General features: G+C 38.7%; 1 protein-coding gene across 2 annotated transcripts in view; it reads left to right on the top strand.

Annotated features, from left to right (window-relative positions):
• Positions 1–18,609, top strand: part of ebf1a (EBF transcription factor 1a) — a 125,082-nt gene extending 106,473 nt beyond the window's left edge. Inside the window, exons 12-17 of one of the 2 annotated variants that reach the window (XM_084429813.1) lie at positions 9,506–9,571; positions 10,805–10,982; positions 11,877–12,056; positions 13,253–13,447; positions 14,484–14,555; positions 17,626–17,754. In XM_084429813.1, coding sequence (XP_084285939.1) covers positions 9,506–9,571; positions 10,805–10,982; positions 11,877–12,056; positions 13,253–13,447; positions 14,484–14,554 — 690 coding nt within the window. In that variant the 3' untranslated portion in view covers position 14,555; positions 17,626–17,754. Of the gene's footprint in view, positions 1–9,505; positions 9,572–10,804; positions 10,983–11,876; positions 12,057–13,252; positions 13,448–14,483; positions 14,556–17,625 lie in introns of both variants that reach the window. The other variant, XM_084429812.1, reaches the window with a different exon arrangement.
• The last annotated feature ends 391 nt before the right edge of the window (positions 18,610–19,000 follow it).

Genomic DNA, 19,000 nt, shown 5'->3' with positions numbered 1-19,000 from the left:
CGTAACACCTACTTTTCACAATCCAATCCATTCCCAAGGAATAAGTCCCGCCCAGATATTCTCATTGTATATCGTTTCATTCATAAATAGGTCACATTATAGATGTAAAATGGGTTTAAATGTTGACTTTAATTGTTGATTTTCATTTCACTAGTTCACTTTTATTTTCATAGACAAATGCTCAAATAAACACACTGGTCCTGATTTCCATTTACCACGGTAGCCTTGTTATTTGAACCATTCATTACAGACTCCTTCAGTTCAGAGATTATATGCTGTATATTCAATCCCACGCATTTGTGTTCGGTATTCTCGGTGAAAGGAGCCCAGTTGTGGACCCAGTTGGGTGTTTATTGCTCTCTCCATGCACGGTTCTTAAAGAGAGGCTGACCAAGTAAATGGATCCTTTGGGAGGGATAAATAAACATTACTTTATCTTGTTGTGCGTGTCCTATACCCCAGAGCCCCGCTCCAGCAGCACCACTTAATAGTGTAAAAAAAGAAAAGCAAAAAAAAAAAAAAGAGTAATTATAGCTGGCTGCTGGCTGGGCCTGCTCACGCTCAGAACTGACCTTGTGCTGTTAGCAGCCCTCTGTATCAAAGCTGGGCCATCAGTATTCACGTCCCATGAGCCACCTCCCAATCCATTACACCTTAAACACATCAAATTAGACCATGGGGTCAACAAAATGCGGCATCAAACCAAAGCCAATCTAGAGGAATCAGGCAAATGTAGAGTTGGTGGCCAAGTAGTTACAGTTGGCTGCTAATCTCATGTGCCCTGCACCACACAGCAAACTATTAGCAACTAGCTTTTTAATATTTTATTTCAGTTAACATTTTATTTTATTTCAATTAACATTTTATTTTATTTCAATTAACAAAATTTGTTTATGGTTTTAGTTTTAGCTAAATATAATAACCCTGCCACAGCCTGATATATATATATTTTTTTTTTTTGGCTCTTAATTTAGTGATTTAGTGATTTAGTGGAGTGTTTGACAGGAAGTTCCATTTGTGATGTCAGAGTTAACATTTTGCAGGCAGTCTAGGAATAAATGGGTCATGGTGTATGCCACAAATTCATTGGGTGTCTTGGGTGCTGAACTGCCATTATCAACTAATCAGGCAAGGTTTTAAATTATACAAATAAAAAGTGTAATTATTATTATTATCCAGATTTGATAATAATAATAATAGTCATCAAAATTATAAAAGCTTTTCATTCACTATCCATTTGGGGGGGGAAATCATTTCAATCATCATTCATAAACACAATTTATATTTGACTAGATACTATATATTATTTATTAATAATAAATTAATACATGAATGAATAAATAAATATATAAATGTTTTTATTTAAGAATACTTTATATTTTTAAATATTTTATATTTGAGTGCAAACTACTTTTTGATCTAAAGGATCAAAGTGTGTGACTTTTGACTGGTAGTGTGTAGTGACATTTGCTATATATTATCTGTAGCTGAACAAATAAACATGTCATGAACAAATTTGGGAAATATTCCATTGAATTTTTTTCTTTTCCGCTAATAGATTTAGATTTTATCCAACTTCTGGAGATTGCACGCTCAGGCTTTCTCATATAGTAGTCCTCCTCCTTCCTCTATCTCTCAATTTCTTCTTTCATTCTCTTCCATCACTCCCTCACTCATCCCTTGTGTTAGTGTCCATTCCCCAGCTGGTGAGGAGAGGACAGATCTTCTGTCTCCTGTCAGTGGGGCTAAAGAGGGCAATGGCGTTTGATCTCAGTCTCTAATGAACCACATGGACATTGTTTGAATACCTTCCTCTGCAGTCCCACAGTCTGAACCCTGTTACCACACACACTCACCCGCTATCGTGTACTGGAGCACTGTGCTGATGACCCACTAAAGGGCCCTGTAAAAATCACCAGCTGACATGTGTTGCTGCTTGTCCCTCCTAATGCTGATGGGGACTATTACATTACTGGCTAATTGATGTCACTAATGAAGATAGAAATATCCCCTTATAATGACAGATTGCATACATACATACATACATACATACACACACACACACACACACACACACACACACACACACACACACACACACATATATATATATATATATATATTCATGAAAATATAAATTGCTTTAAAATAGACGTTTAAAATAGCATATTGAGGGTTCCTGTGGTCATCTGTTAATATCAGGATATTTTAAAATTGTAATTTCCATTTCCAAATTCATCAAATTATAATCCTGAAAAAAATGCATTTAATTCATTTTAAATTTTAATTTAAGTTTGTTTTATTACTTTTTTATTGCTCAACTTTAAACATTTGAATTGCTTTATTTGTGTGTAATCTCTATGAAATTGTTGTTAAAAAATCTGAAATGAATTGGTCAAAAGGTTTGGGAACTATGTTTTTTATCATTTGCCTGTCAGAGAAATTAGCTTCTCTGCAGAAAGAGGAAAAGTTAAGTCTGCCTCATGATTATTTTTCTCTGTCTTTCATAATGGAACTATCTGGTATTTTTCATTGAAACTGGGGCAACATATTGCTCTCATATGCTCTCTGTGGTCTTAACCTTGGCTTGATTTGGACTCATTTTCCTGGGCTGATGATGAAGCTGAATGCATTAGGTGGGTCATGGCCAGGGTCACCTGTCACATCTTTCCCACTGTTTTCAGCATAAAGGAGGCAAACCAGAATACACTCGTGGCTGCTCTCCCCAGAGAGCCCGCTTAACGGCCGCCCATATTTTTAACTGATTCCTTACCATTTTAATGAATAGGTTGGAATGGCCCACAAGTGAGCAACCTCGCCCTATTAGAGGTGCTGAATATAACAGGTAGGCAAAACTACTCTGGAAGATAGCTTCAGGGTCAGGTATAGGGGAAGTCCCCGAGGAAGCAGTTAGATGTTTGTTATATTAAGATTCTCAAGTACATGCTCACCTTTTCAGCAGGCCATGTACCAGGTTTTTTTTTTTTTTTTTTTTACTTGAAAAGCAAAATGATAGTCTTGGTTTTAGAAAAATCGAACAAAATTCATTGAGGTTTCTACTTAAAACAAGAAAACAAAATTTCCAATGAGGCAAGAAAAATAGCCATTATTTAAAGGAAAAATAATTAACTGTCATGTTTTTTTTTGCTACGTCCCTATTAGCATATTATCTGTCCTAAATAGTATTCTGAATAGTATTAGTGTGTCCCAAATCGTAAGAAATTAGTATTTCAAAGATACCCGGATGGTCTACTTTTTCCGGTTAGAATCCGAAGTGCAGATCCGTGCTCACTCTAACGGCTAATATTGCCCACAACCCATTGCGGGTTGGACAAGGATTGGATTAGAACTACAAACACAAATAAAAAGTGTTTAAAAACTACAAACATGGCGGAAGTGCGATTCCATCGGTTATGTAGAGAGGTTTAGAGAAAGGGGTTTGAGTGATTATCAATATCAAATCTGACGAAAAGATATTAATTCAATGTTACCACATTATATTTAATCTTCAACAGCATTGTGAACTTTTGCAATGATACGTTTGGTCATTAATTTTTAAATGCATCATTATGCAAATTGCAAACACATGAGGAGAGTTCTCCGCATGAAAGACCCATGACTGGCAGTTCAACGTGTTACTACATTTCTCTCTGAAATGGTAGGAAATGAAATTAAATTGAATGTAGAGGATTTTAACAAGATGATAGACAGGGCAGTTTAAACGGTGACAGGATGCACTTAACTAAGCGACAGAACTGTCTGTTAAAGATGTTCATTTTTCATTGTTTGTTGCTATGGTTTCTGATTCAGATTAGTTACACACCTTTTCCTTGTTTCATTGATCATCGGCTCTGTGTTTATAAGCCCTCCGTTTTTTCAGTTGTAAGTTCGGTGTTGTTAATGGTAAATGTGGTGTGTTTCTAGTTTTTAGTGTCTTTGTTATTTTGTTCATCCTCATAGCTCATGGTAGGTCTTTCCTCTCTATGGAGAAAATAATTGGCTGATGAATGGAAAATGACTCATTGTATGCCTAACTAGTTCGTGTTTATCCTCAAAGAATGCAGATCACATGAAAACAATAGCACTAACATTTACAGCTTTACTCCTGGGCCTTGACAGGTTGGCAGAGAAAGAGAGCGAGAGACAGAGAACAAAAGGAACAGAGGCAGGAAGGGAGAGAGAGAGTTGGGTGATCCATCATGGTGAAGTCAGCTGTCCGGTGCTGCCTTCTCACAGGTCAGCCGATCGAAGGCACCACAGCCCTCACTTTATTACTGCTCACCCAACAATAATTGAGTCACCACAAGGGGGAAGAGGCAGGCAAGGCAGCATGAGGAAAGAGGGCATAGAGATAGTGAACATGGGAAGGGTAAATGAGAAATAATTTCTTGCCGGTGTTACCTATACATGTCCGGTTGGTTGTCGAGACAAGGTTGGTATTAGCAGATAGATTTTACCCTGATTTCCTCAAGTACTTGAGGTTGTAAGCATCCCCCCCCCCCCCCCCCTCTCTCTCTCTCTCTCTCTGTCTCTCTGTCTTCCCCTCCCTTTTCTGTCCCTCCTCCACTCGTTCGAACACTCTCAGCGAGATATTAACAGCGTCGGCTACTGCGCCTAGCCTCTCATTTCAGCACTATTGATTTTGCCCTTTATTGAGGCAATAACAGTTTGTTGACGGCACTTCTCTAAACTGCTGGACTCAATCACAGGTGAGGGCCAAGTGTGGAACACGGCAGGTTAACTTGTTTCTCTCAGTCCTTGAACAAGCATGCTACTATGTTATCCAGCCCAGCAAATTTATTACGCAGCGATGGTTCAACAAGATATTTTTTCCTGTGATTTTTGGGGAAAAATTGTCCATCTAATGTCTCTTATAATAAACAGTTTTTTGCATTTGTGGTACTGGTGATACCGAAGATATTTGATTTCAAACCAAGAGTGTGTGTCTCCAGAGGTCAAGCATGAACCTCCTGTTCGCCTAAATATTGTATAAAACAGTGTTGCATTTTATGCAAGACTGGCCAATAATATCATAGTTAGATACCATATTAATGTATTTGCATACTTTCATGATTAATTAAAATATACTTGAGCTGTACATGTAAAGTGTATATATATGCAAGTATATAATTAAACTAATTTGCATATATATATGTATACATATATATATATATATATATGTATGTTTTATGTGTACATATATATATATAATATATATATATATATATATATATATATATATATATATATATATATATGTATATTCTTGTCTTTTCTATAGTAAATAGATATATTTATAGTGTTTGTTGGGAATAATTTGAAGTAGAATCTGCATCCCACAGTGCACCTGGCCCATATTTAGCACATCGGCCTAGGCTGCGGCCTTGTTTGGTTTCTCTCCATCTCCTCTGTCAGTGTTATTTCCCACATTTTCCCTGTCACTTCACACCCACCTGATCCCTTTTGGCTACCTCTACAGGGTCCAGCATTCAATCTGTACTTCCAGGAAAAATCTCTTGTTTCTGGGTTACAGTGCAGTGTGTTCTTTATACACTGGTCGGTTAGGGGTTAGGGTACTATAAAATATCTTAATATGGATGTAGTTAAACTTAATTTTAATCTTATCTTGACCAGTGTTTTCCAACCCAGAGCAAGAAAAGTTGATGATCACTGATCTCACAAACTTTTCTTTAAAAAATAGTATTTGTCAAGTCATTGAGTAGTATGTGATCCAGACATTCAGTCTTTGCAGTTTTTTTGGTGGCTGCACTCCGCTGTCGTACTGTGCAGATGTGGACAGACAGGTTATTATTGACTTTCAGAGAGTAACCTTTGAGGCCCGGAGAGAATATGAATTATGCAATGAAGTCACATTAGTTAAAGAGCACAGTGACTGATATTTATGATAGGCAGATATTGATGGAGGAAAGACATGGAGGAGGAGGGAAAGATTGGAAAAGGAAGACTAAGAATATTAGATTTTGCATTAGATAAGCCCAGTGGTTATGCCACTATTTTAAGCAAAACTTTTGACAGCAAGCAAACCCAAATCTGTGAAAGTCAAAGAACTGCACATCAGCTGTGCTCATACACATGGAATGGACATTCTGCTCTACTTCACACATGATTTACCGCGTCTACACAATGTGATGGCTACTTTCACTCAATGCACTCTTGCAGAAATCACAGTTTACCTCACGCAAAGGTGATTAACACGCGTGTGACACCATACGCACAGTAAAAACTGGCTGAACCTGCAGTTACTTAAATTCAGGAAAATGCATGCAAACATACAGTATTGACTGTCATACATCACAACACCAGAAACCATATTTTTAATGAACCACCGTTCTCTTATGCTGCCCGTAACTAACTTTGTCATAAGGCTGTCATACAATTACGATTATTACGGTTAAGACACTTTTCTATCAGATTAACACCTAATAGTTTGTTCTGGGAACCGTCGCAGTATTGTATTGACTCATGGTTGAAGTATCTCATCTCTTACATCAGCGACAAATGATGTGTTTGAAACTGAAGATTGGATTATTGTCAGGATAAGGAAAGGCTCACTATATGATAGCCTTCATTCATCAAAATGGATTGCAGCATTGGTGGGAATAAACAGCATGACATTTACACACTGGGGTGGTCACTGTTTGAGCCAAGCTTTTATAGTTATTGCAAACAGATAGAGGCATATGAGTTTGTGTGGTAAGTTTGCACAGATTATATGTACATCCAACTTGGATTGGTTTTGCATTTGGTGCGCCCTAACAGTATGTGCTGTTCTTATATTCTAGTCATTTGTTTTTGAATATTTGCAATAAGGTTGTCAATTTAATGTTTATTTTGGCATGATTAATAATATTAATAATAATTAATAATAATTTATTATATATTTTTTATATATAATAACATAAAAATTATATTTCATTTTCCTACCTAATGAGTAATTCAAGGAAATGATTATATTGAAATACAATAAGCAGTATATGAACTCCTAAAAACTCATTTACTACTATAACGCAATGCAATTAATTTTGATTCATCAATTTGCATATCGTGTAATTAATTTGTTTAAAGTTTTTAGTCAGTTGACAGCTTTGGAAACAATTCTGAGAAGCTGTGGACTGAAGGCTGTATTTATATAAATATTAATATATATAAATGAGTTTGTGACTGCACAGCACTACCTGTAAGGGACCTCAGTTAAGCTAATAAAATCAGAACCTCCACAAGACCAGCAGTCCATAAGGTCAGGGGAGCAGAGCAGGAAGTATGACATCATCACTCCGCTCCGTTCCGCATGAGCGACGATGGTGACCCCGCTGGTATTACTGCTCTAATAGAACATTAGGAGATGATAAAATTGCAAATGAACAAGCACAGGAATAAATTTGTCATGTTTTTACAGGCCTGGCTTTCTTGTAAATGTGCAGACGCCATTCCCTTAACATTCCAGATGTGACCCGGGCCTTATTTCATTTTTTTCAGCAGTCCCCTTCCTAATGAATGTATATCATATTACCAGCCACCATAATTTACACACAGGAACAGATTCAATGTCCGGCGCACATTAATGTGGAGGCTGGCCCTTACGGTGCTGTGCTGTGGCTATTTGATATTATTTTCTTCGAAACACTATGCCTGGGGTTGTTTGGTTGCACACATTCGCATTTATACGTGCTTATGTATTACTATGAGTGTATATATAGATCTCAGCTTTCACTGTGATGGAAAACAAAGCTGGAAAACACCTGTCAGGGTGCTAAAGACACTCCAAATGGGTCGAAACGGAGATTGGGTCCTCATAGCTCATAGCCGTACTGATGGAGTGGAGAAGGGGGAGGATAGAGCCCGGGATATGATGGCTCTGACTGATAGACAGCTATACAGACGCACAGATCCAAGATCAGGTTTCTTTCCTGTTTACCGCTCCTGGCTCCCTGCTCAACCCTTACTGGAAGCCCTGCTACTCGCCCAGGAAATGGGCTCTGCTTCCAGACACAGGGCCACCGCACACAGTCCTTGCTAATAGCATTTATTTGTTTATCTGGACAAACTTTTGGCCCCTTCCTTATTGGATTTGCCCTCTCAACAGATTTCTCCCCCACCCCCCAATATCGTAATGACGGGAGATCAATAGGTAGGGATGAGACCTTCTAACAAAGGAGAGTGAGCGCGAAAGGGAGAGAAGTAGAGGAGAGTACGAGGTGTGAGTAGAGGTGTACTGGATAAATGACACAGTGCCGGTGCAGCAGGGGACCGAGCCATGGACTAATGCTTCCCATCCCTTATGTTCTTCCTCTATCCCGCGAAGAAGAGGGTAAAGGAGAAGAGAGCCCATCGGAGTCACACATCCATACTAAAGCACCACTTTAGGCCCCCCCAGGCTCCCGCGCTTCTCTCAATCACCCAGCCCGAGCCCGGGCGAACGGAGACGGGCGCCTCCCCCGCGAAGCACCCCTAACGAGGGGTTAACGCAGTGCCAGAGCTCCCATTATTGAGTGAATTTAGCACCTTGGACAGCGCACTAAAAATCTTTATTGCTTTGCTGACCCCCTCGTCATGTTCGTGTCTGTGTGTTGCGTCTGGGGCTGCCGGGGGGAGGTAGAGGGGGCTGATTGAAAGGCAATATGTCGGCTGGCAGGCAGGCACACATGCTCGGGGGCTTGTTCGCAGCGAGGGTTACACGCCGAGGGTGAGAACAATTTTCTGGTTGTCGCACTGCGAGCTTATTTTCCTCAGCACCAGCACATTAACTTTTAAAAAGGGTTCCACTGGAGCTTCAGGGTTTAAAAAGAAAGGAAGAGAAGAGAAGCAAGGAAATGAATACACAGTGTAAAGAAAACTGTAAATAAATGTTTAATGTGTGAAAAGGTTGGTAATAAATAGTTTTTTGGTTATGGAAGTGAAAGTCGATTACCTGGAAGGAAAATAGCATTACTGTAGCCCATGCTTCCTGCGGAGCGGTCGTTTACATGTACTAACATGCACGTGGCTGCTTTAAATGTGTTTGTATTCATGTATTATACATGGAATCGGTGGCAGTACTGTTGGTAGGAAGTGCTAGATGAAGTACTGGGGCTGTAAGGTGTTTTCTAAGACATTTTCCCTCTGCAAATGGTAGTGTAGGGAGCTGTGGTCAGGACTATTGGCTAGCCATCCAAAGGTCACGTTCAAACCCTGTCAGGGGCGATCTATGAACTGAAGGTCCCCTGTTAGCATCGTGCCCTTTAGCAAAGCACTTAACCTGATATTGTTCTAAAGGGACTGATTCTGTTGTAATTGTACTGTCAGTCGAGTAACCAAATAGACTAGACTAGTAATTAAATCATGCCTAAAAAATCTTTCTTTAAAAATGTTTTCAGATAATGTCTTGAAATGTTTTTTTGTTTTTTTTTACCTAGATATTGTCTGTGGTCTATATTATGTTTTGTGCGTTTGATATCATTAGAAATGGAAAGCTTAAGTGCCAACTTATATACTTTCTGTCTTGTAGGAGGTGATTCTGAAGAGGGCAGCAGACTTGGTGGAAGCTCTGTATGGGATGCCACACAATAATCAGGTAAGATTCAAGTGAACACGACAAGACTACAAACCATAAACACTCTAGATGCACAGGGCCTCATTGAGAAACCATGATTCATTAATTATTTGTGGCTGAAATGTATACTAAATTTACTATAACATTTTAGAACTGACTGGAAACGCATATATGTAGAAATTACATATAAAGAAAATGCTGCGCATCCTTTTAGGCAAGAGTGCAAACACACGAGAGAGTGCAAATTGTTTTATTAGGTTTAAGATTGTGATACAGGATCAGTGTAAATGTTATCATCCTCCACATGTAAATGATTTAACAGAGCATTACAGATAGACATTTGTTCCCAGTTATGTCCATTTCAGAGCTTTAAGGCCGTAGTCTCGTTCTCTAATATTCCCTAACATATTTCCTCAACATAAATCCCCCAACGCAATTCCTCCAGAGCTCTCTCTCATTGGTTTGAAGGACCACAAGGGCATCTTCAATGTTAGATCAGTTATGAACTGCGAGTGAGGGCATATGCTCATCGATTGCTGAGCTGAGCATGAGTGCAGTGATGCTGAATTATTTAGGCTGGGCAGTGGATGGAGCATGACTCCAGTCATCAACCCACTCTCTCTCAGGAACCCCTATCCCCCCAACCTCCACACGGTCCTGTCATCTTTATGAGGGTGAATTATGAGACCAAAATGTTCAGCCCCACTCCCCTCCACCCCAAACTTCTGTGCTTTGCTCTCTATCTAGACTGACTGGCAGATAAACAAACCTCTTTGAAATTTGTAATGATTCTACTTCTATATTTTGTTATTTAGTATTAACAATATATTGACCCTCTAATTCACTGATTCATTTGATCCTATTTGAACAGGTGGCAACATATAGGTTGCCTGTGCATTGGTGTAATTGTTTAAACTATGCACAGGCAACCTATGTGAACTTTTAAAATACCAAATAATAAGGTGCAGTGGTAAATTTGATATATTTTGGGGAATTATTTTCACTATTTATTAGTATTATAAAAATTAAAATAAATGTATTCATTGGGTTATTATACTATATTATTTTTAATGCATTTTATTGTGCTACATAGTATTATTATTGTTTTACATAGTATTATTATTTATTTAGTCAAACCTTTATTTATACTGTTTGATTATTTGAAGGAGAATGTGAGTTTTTTTCAGGCAGTTGTTGGCTAACTAATATCCTTTTAACCGTGGCATTGGTTCATTTCTTTGTTGATCCTGACAGGAGATCATTCTGAAAAGAGCAGCAGATATCGCAGAGGCGCTTTACAACGTCCCACGTGGTCACAACCAGCTGCCAGGCCTGGCTAACAGCTCAGTCCACACTGGCATGATGGGTGTCAACTCCTTCCACAGCCAGCTCGCTGTCAATGTGTCCGATTCCACACAAGCAGCCAATCAGGGTGAGCAGAGATGACATCAATCTGAAAACCTCAAGATATTTTGGCCATTCACAGAGATTAATCCTAGGCTACTGTGATTGAATATGATTAACCAGTTAATCACTTTTACATGTGGTAATTTAGCACAAACGTGTTTTATTCACTAAACACCCGCAAACCAGTTTAACCAGGTGCTAAATGTGCTGAAATATTGCTGCAGTTGTCAATCTTTCCATCGAAAACACGCCTCCTTTCTATGTAAGAGTGATTCTGTACAGTCCCAGTAAAGTGTGCCACAGTAGTCTGTAGTCTACTGCATGGGGAAGTGGGGAAGAACTACCGAGATAGACAGCATGCAGACAGATACAACCGTTCAGCAATGCGCCCTGAACCTCCAGGCTCCTTTACCTCAGCATTCCTTGGCCTCTGTGACAGTGAATGATTTGTGTTAAGTCAGCAGTAATGTATCAGTCGTCTGATGAGAGGGAGAATGAATAGCAAGCAGAGCAGAGATGAGCGCTGCCTTTGTACCAGACAGCGGGGACTCCTGGAGCGAGAACTTCCTGCTGCTTTCACCCATGTCAGCGTTTAATGTCCTGATGTATATTTATAGTCCATATCCTCCTTCTGTCCTCTCTGCCTCCATATGCTACTGACACAGATCTTTTTTTAAGTTCACCCCAAAAATGAAATTTGTCATCATTTATTCACCCTCATGTCATTCCAAACCTGTATGACTTTCTTCCTACTGTGTAACAAAAAAGGAGATGTTTAGCAAAATGCTCATAGTGTTCTTTTCCATACAATGAAAGTCAATGGTGATCAGGAGCTGATTCTGTTTGTTTCTTTATTTACTCTGTCTTTGTATATTCTATGTCATGTGTGGCTCCTCTCATTCCGGTGTGTGCGTTTCAGGTTTCAGTCGAAACACAAGCAGTGTATCTCCTCACGGTTACGTACCCAGCACAACACCCCAGCAGAGTAGCTACAGTACCGTCTCTACCAGTATGAATGGATACGGAAACACAGGCATGACCACGCTGGGAGGATCGCCCAACTTCCTCAATGGCTCTGCTGCCAACTCTCCTTATGCCAGTGAGTACTGACCCACTCGCACCCTTTTTTCACCCTTTCGAATCATTTGCACATAAATATGAGCATTCACATAAGTGATTAGTGTGTGTATATATATATTATTTCTAAATGCAACCTTGGTGAGCATAAGAGACTTCTTTCAAAAATGTACTGTAGTGTATATATGTTTATATAACATCCAAACGGGTCCTTGCATGCTAAGCATAAACTGTAGTAACATTAACACATCTTATGCCTGTATCATATTTCACTCAGACCACCAAGTGAGCCAGTCCTGCCAGTCCTTAAAAAAATTAAGTGCCCCTTGGCTAGAGACATAAGTTAGATCAACAGTCATAGCTATAATTGTGTGTGTCTCTTTAAGAGCAGAAAAATAATCCCAGCCTCCCTTTACTTCAGCCATGATCAGATGCTGTCTATAATGCTTAGCCATTCGTATAACACCAATCTTCTCGCGCGGCTTCTAAATTAAAGCGTCTTAATTAAATCAATAAACTAATTGCAGGAGAAGCAATTCAACTTCGGTACTTTGATTCCGAGATGTTAACAAGTATTTTAACAGGCTCACTGACTCCACGCTGACACTTTCAATCAATGCGAGAGAGCAGGCTTTGTGGGCTCCAATTTTCATTAATTGATTAGTTAGGCCTTCATAAATGGATTATGACACTATCAGGTGAATTTACTTGGAAAAGTGCCATAAAATTTAAGTGTAGAATAATAACAACAATAAAAGTAGAGCAGGATATAAGAGAGCAGCTGAAATACGACAGGAGTAATTGTAAAATCGTTGAGGGGGAAAATGCTCTTAGGGTATTAATAGACAAAAGGAGAGGCGGTAGAGACGGGGCAGGGGAGGGACCAGCGCTAATGTTGTTCTGAGAGGAGAAGATGTTGATCTGTGGATCTTGTGCAGTCAAAGAATACTATAAAAATATATAATTTGATATTAAATATACGGTAAATGTTCACATTTTCTTTTTTTAAACACTTGCTGAAAATTGCTACTGTTCCCCCCCCCCCCCCCCCCCCCCAAAAAAAATCTTCTAACATTTTCATCAGTGCCCATTATATAAATATTGGCCTATACTACACGAATATTTTTCATGGGTCTGTGTTCGGTCCCCTAGGACTATGAGGTTTGCTCTGACCTATCCTAAACCCATTTCCCTCTTTCGCTCATTCCTGTCCCTCAGTTGTTCCTTCCAGTCCCACCATGGCCTCCTCCACCAGTCTTCCCTCCAACTGCAGCAGTTCCTCAGGCATCTTCTCTTTCTCCCCGGCCAACATGGTGTCTGCAGTCAAACAGAAGAGCGCTTTTGCTCCCGTCGTGCGGCCTCAGACCTCTCCGCCCCCCACCTGCACCAGTGCCAACGGAAACGGCCTCCAAGGTGAGTGGAGCAGCAGAATATAAAGCTTGACCTATCCAAGAAAGCGCTAGCACAAATGTCAAAAATTAGGCTTAAATCTTAAAATACACAAATGTGATGAAGAGAAGGGTGCATATTTCGGTTTTGTGTATATACAGTTTTGGGTCAGTAAGAAGTTGTCATTTTTTCTGGGGGGAAAAAAATTCTTATGCTCACCAAGGCTGCATTCATTTGATTAAAATACAGGAAAAATGGTAATACTGTGAAATATTAATAAATAAATTGTTTTCTATTATTATATATTGTAAAATGTATATTCTTGTAATGCAAATCTGAATTTTCAGCATCATTGTTCCAATCTTCAGTGTCACACGATTCTTCAGAAATCATTCTAATATGCTGATTTGATGCTCAAGAAACATTTCTTATTATTATGAATGTTGAAATCAGTTTTGTTGCTTAATATTTTCGTGGAAACTGTGATATATATTTTTTTCAATATTTATTTGAAATAGAAATCTTTTGCAACAATCCAAGTCTATACTGTCACTTTTGATCAATTTAATGGTTTCATACTGAATAAAAGGAATAATTTCTTCAAAATGTACAAAATCTTACTGACCCCAAACTTTTAAATGGTACTATCTATATATGAACTGTTTTCATAGTCTTTTTAAATGGTGTGCTGTGCAGTATTATGTCTAAACGCTCTGTTCCAAATACTTTTTTCAAAAGTCTTCCATGTTTATATGACGTAAGGAATCTGTGCCTATGTAAAGCTTTCCAAATAGTCACTTATGAGGTTCCATTCCAGTTAAAAGGCAGCTGCCTATGTATGCGGTGATGCAGCTCACTTGTTTTGAAATAGCACTCGAGTGTTTGATCTACAACCTTCTAACACATAGACAGTTGTTAGTTTGCCCTAACTTGTGGTAATCTGTTTTTATATTGGCTTCTCTGACCCAATTCCGCTTGTTGTACTTAAAAATAATAACTCTCTCTCTCTGTTTCCTTCATCTTCCTTCCCCTTCCCCCTGCTTCCTCATTCTGCTTCCAGTAGATCAATCTTTTGTGGACTCTAGCAAGTACTCCACCGCCAGCTCCCTGCAGGGACTGGCCTTTTCCTGAAGTATGTTACACCTGTCTCACACTCTTTCTTCATCATCCTCTCTTTCTATCCATTAAGCCATCCATCAGCATGACTGTCAGAAGATCCTCTCCCTTCATCCTCCCTCATTCTCCTCGCTTCTGCTCGGTCACCAGGGGCCTGCTGCATGTCTCGCAGGGCATGCCATATGTGTTTTGTTTCCTGTCTGACTTCCTGTTTCCTGTGTCAAGTCCTGCTTAGAATTGCTTGTGGCTGTGGAGTGTAGAATACAAGGGTTAGTCAGTTAACTAACCATAAGTTCATCAGTATAAAAATATATAAAAATCCAAAAGGCGAATCTCAAGAAGAAATGTGCAGATGATATTAATACCCCACATTTTTATTAAGATATTTTGCTTTGTGACATTATTTTGAAGAATTAAGCACATTTCCCCATAAATTCGCATTACTGTAATGCAACACAATATCATTATCTTCACTGTAATATGAAGAAACTCAGAAATACAGTTAACCTGGGCATTTGGTTAAATAAAATAAAATAAAACAAAATAAACGTATGTGTATATACAGTATACTATTTATACTAAGGTGAAAATGTCAAATGTGCAGTTCAAACTAAATCTTAGTGATCCTAAAAATAACATATTTATTTAAAAAAATCTATATTTATTTTTATGAAGATTTTTTGGGACATTTCTTTAGCTTTCAGCTGTAGCCTGCTACATAAAAACACTCATGTGACGTCTATAAAGACATATGTTAACTGTTATCTGAAACAAAGCCACAATCAGCTTCCTCTGAGTTATGACAATTACTCTGCGTAGCATTTGGCCCTGGGTGTTGAGCTGAAATATTTAGACATCCACAGTGAGACAATATTAAAGTAATTGAGCGTTTGAGGCAGACATCTCTTATCTGCAAGCGTGGAGTGCTTCCTCTCCGTATGTTGATATGCACTCAGCACTCTGACCCGATGACCGATTGTCGGTCACCACTCATTTCTTTTCCATTTCAAATGAGGCAGAGACACTCAGGAAATAACCCAGGAATTAGAGATGAGAGACCAGGGAGAGGAAATCAATAGGAAGCCAATATGTTACATGAAAAATCTGGTGCGGTGATGTGGCCTGCTGAATGTGGAGAGCGATGGAGAGAGAAACCCGGCTCGGTGCTCATGGGACTTCCTTCCTCTTGGCCAATAATGAATAGAAGTGATACTAATGTTTGACTGAACATTGTTTAGTGTTTGAGAACAAAAATTATTTATCTAAGCTCAAGCTATTTTTGTTTAAGTGTCGGCAAGCACGTTAATTTGGGTCAGACTATGTATACTCTGCATGCACTTTTTATTAGCATAGCTGTTTGTTTGTAATTTGTCTCGAAAAAATGATGTCTGCATAAATGTGCGTCGGTCCCCATAGGCAACGTGGAATAAACACTCAGTCGCTCATCGAAACGCACAGTCAAATGAAAACAGCTTTAAATGACCTGTTTTTATTCAAGTCAGGTATATTATTTAAAATGTCTGGATTGGATTACACCAATGAAAGTCATTTTTAAGAGTATAAATAGCTAACAACAGCATGCGTACTCTTTTTAGCGCTCTGAGTTTGTCCTCTACGCTCTTGATGTAAATGAAAAGTCCCTCCGACTGTAAGAATATCCTGAACGTCTCCTCCGAACCCGTGGAGCTTTGTCCTCATGGGAGAGAAGCATTAGCTAATGCGTCGCAAAGCCGTCCTATAGTGTTATCACTAATTGGATTGATGAATTGTTCATATAATGGCTCCCTGATGGGGAGACTGATATACAGCCTGTAAAGCAAGTCACTATTTATCCTGACAATGACTCCAATTAAACACGGACGACCTGCAACCTTAGGTGGATCATACAGAATAAAGATTATCCTCACCCACTCGCAGGGAATTGTACATCCTTCTGATTAATGTACACCTTCAGTGTGATCGAAAGCACAGTGAATTATGGGATATACTTCTGCATTCGTTTAGTCTCTCTGTCCCTCCTTCAGCTGATTGAAGCCATGTTTCTACCCGGTTGTTTAGATGTGATCCATGTGCTTTTCTTAGCATAGATTTACTTTAAAACTATTTCAATCACGGAGTGATTTCAAACTCTCCGAGTGAATTATTTAACCAGCAATTATTGGCTAAGAATTAAAATAACATACATAAAAGACATGCTGCTGCAAGAATATATATATATATATATAAACAAAGCAGATCTTTAGGTGGTGCTGGGGAGGGAGGAGGAGGGTTAAACAGAATATTTGATAATGGGCGATCGCAATATATGGTTACATGGATTAGGAAGTACGTCTGGTTGGCTAATGTCACAGTGGACCAATCAGAGCTTGGTTAGAGTTTCATGACTGAATTATTTATTTAACCCTTAAACATGTATCCTGTTGTGCACGTTGCATACTGTTTAGTCCTCTTGTAGGAGGCATGAGAAAGAATTTTTAATCCAATAGTGTTATCAGTTTGCAGTATGTGGGTCACATGACTTGGTTCAAATTTTCTTGTGCTCGTTTTGTCAGTTTGACCTACATGTCCCAACATGTCCGCCCATGGTGCTGGACATTCTGACTTTGTAGAAAGTAGGCAAAACTAAATGAAAATTAAAAACAAGTAACTGAAATAAGTTTGATAAGTTGAAGCACTAAAATGACTAGAAATAAAAGTAAAACTGAACAAATAAAAATAAAAAATAAAAACATTATAACATAATTACATTTTTTTTGTCTAAAATTAAAATGAAACTCATATTAATAAACTATAACTGTGTATAAAAATAACACTGAACTTATTGTAATTTTCAGACATATATTGAAAAGTCAGCACAAAGCAGTACAGTATTTCAAACACCCTCTTTCTTTCTTTCTTTCTTTCTCTGTGCCAGGTTGACTGTAACACAAGGAAACAGTCTTATTTGTTCATATCGTTTGAATAAGACATGCTCTCCAGATGCTTTTCTTTTGGGATTGTTGCATGACATATGAAACCATGTCTTACCCTCCTTCTCTCTCTCTCTCTCTCTCTCTCTCTCTCTCTCTCTCTCTCCTCATGACTAGTGATCCCAGGGATGATTGTTCCTCCCATGTAGGGGCTCCTGGGCTGCTGAAGAGGCACATTTGATTTCAGCTCTCGCCAGAGACTCTACGGTCTGAGCTGAAGGCAATTTCTGGTGGAGGAGACATGAAAACTGAACTTTTAAAACTCAGGCCTTTTGACAAAGGAATCTCATTTTATGGGAAGAAAGTGTTTGTTTGCTTTTGTTTTTAAGCTAATTTTTGGACTGCTCTACCGAAGGACTTTCCCCCCCTGTGTTTTACCCATGCATAAAGGAGGGATGGATTTCTTTTTCATTAAATGATCACATGCCTTTTTTACAGACTGTATCACACAAACATGACACTTTGGGAGCGGGTGAATCCGTAATGTTCCTGAGAACAGTGACTGGCAACGGCACAGATCTCTGTTAATACTGACCAGTTTTTATACAAACAGACACATTAGTGCAAAATCCAAATGAGAACATTTAGGCCAACTGCTTGAACACAGAAAAGAAGAGGGGAGGTTTTTTTTGTCCCAGAGAGAAGCCAACAAATAGTTTGCCATAATCTTGTTTGTTTTCTTACTAAATGAAATAGTAGCGCCATACTCACTTCCCTGTTGTTATTTTTTGTGAAGAGTCATATGAAGCATCTGGGTACCAGCCGGTTTGGATGGCTATGATGTAGGAAAGTTATTTAAGAGTTATTAAATGCTGTCATGCTGTAATTTTTCAATGTCCAGATCCGTCCTCAAAGAGAAGAAAAAGCAACCTAATTACCGCAACAAATCAGTATTTATGTTCATGCAAATATTTGCTGCTAAATAGAGCAGAGATATGCAGTAAACAGATGGACTGAAGGAAAACGCCCTCAGTTGCCATGCCATTTAATAAAATAAAACAACGTTTAATTTTATGTGCTCAAAGAATGTGATGATTTTTTTTTTCCTTTTCTTTTTGTTTTTGCTTTGTCTATGAAAAAATGAAACTGTGATTATATCAATTTTACCGTGTTTGGTTTGCTGTGTTCACGAGTGAAGGATATAGGTTAAATGAAGTGTAAGAGCCGACTGTTAGAACAACCCGTATTTTTCTTTTTCTTTCAGTGTGTTTCTTTGGCTTGTTTTGGGGGGACATGACTTGAATTAGCAAAGTATTTTCATGTTTAGACAGCACTGTATGAAGAATGCTTTCCAAATGTGTCAAACACCCAACATACAGCAGTTTGATTGGCTAACTTTGGTAGTCGTCTATTTTTGTACATATACTTTCTGTTGCCAAAGTCTTTGTTTTATTTGTATTTATCTCAGAATGGCTTAAGGCAGCTCATAATAACACTGATGATCGGTTCATTTCACAAGTTACACAAAATCTCTCAAACTTCAGCAAACACA

Source organism: Rutilus rutilus (genome assembly GCF_951802725.1).
Source record: "Rutilus rutilus genome assembly, chromosome: 14".
Classification (NCBI taxonomy): Eukaryota; Metazoa; Chordata; class Actinopteri; order Cypriniformes; family Leuciscidae; genus Rutilus; species Rutilus rutilus.
This window is presented reverse-complemented; position numbering and strand designations above follow the sequence as displayed.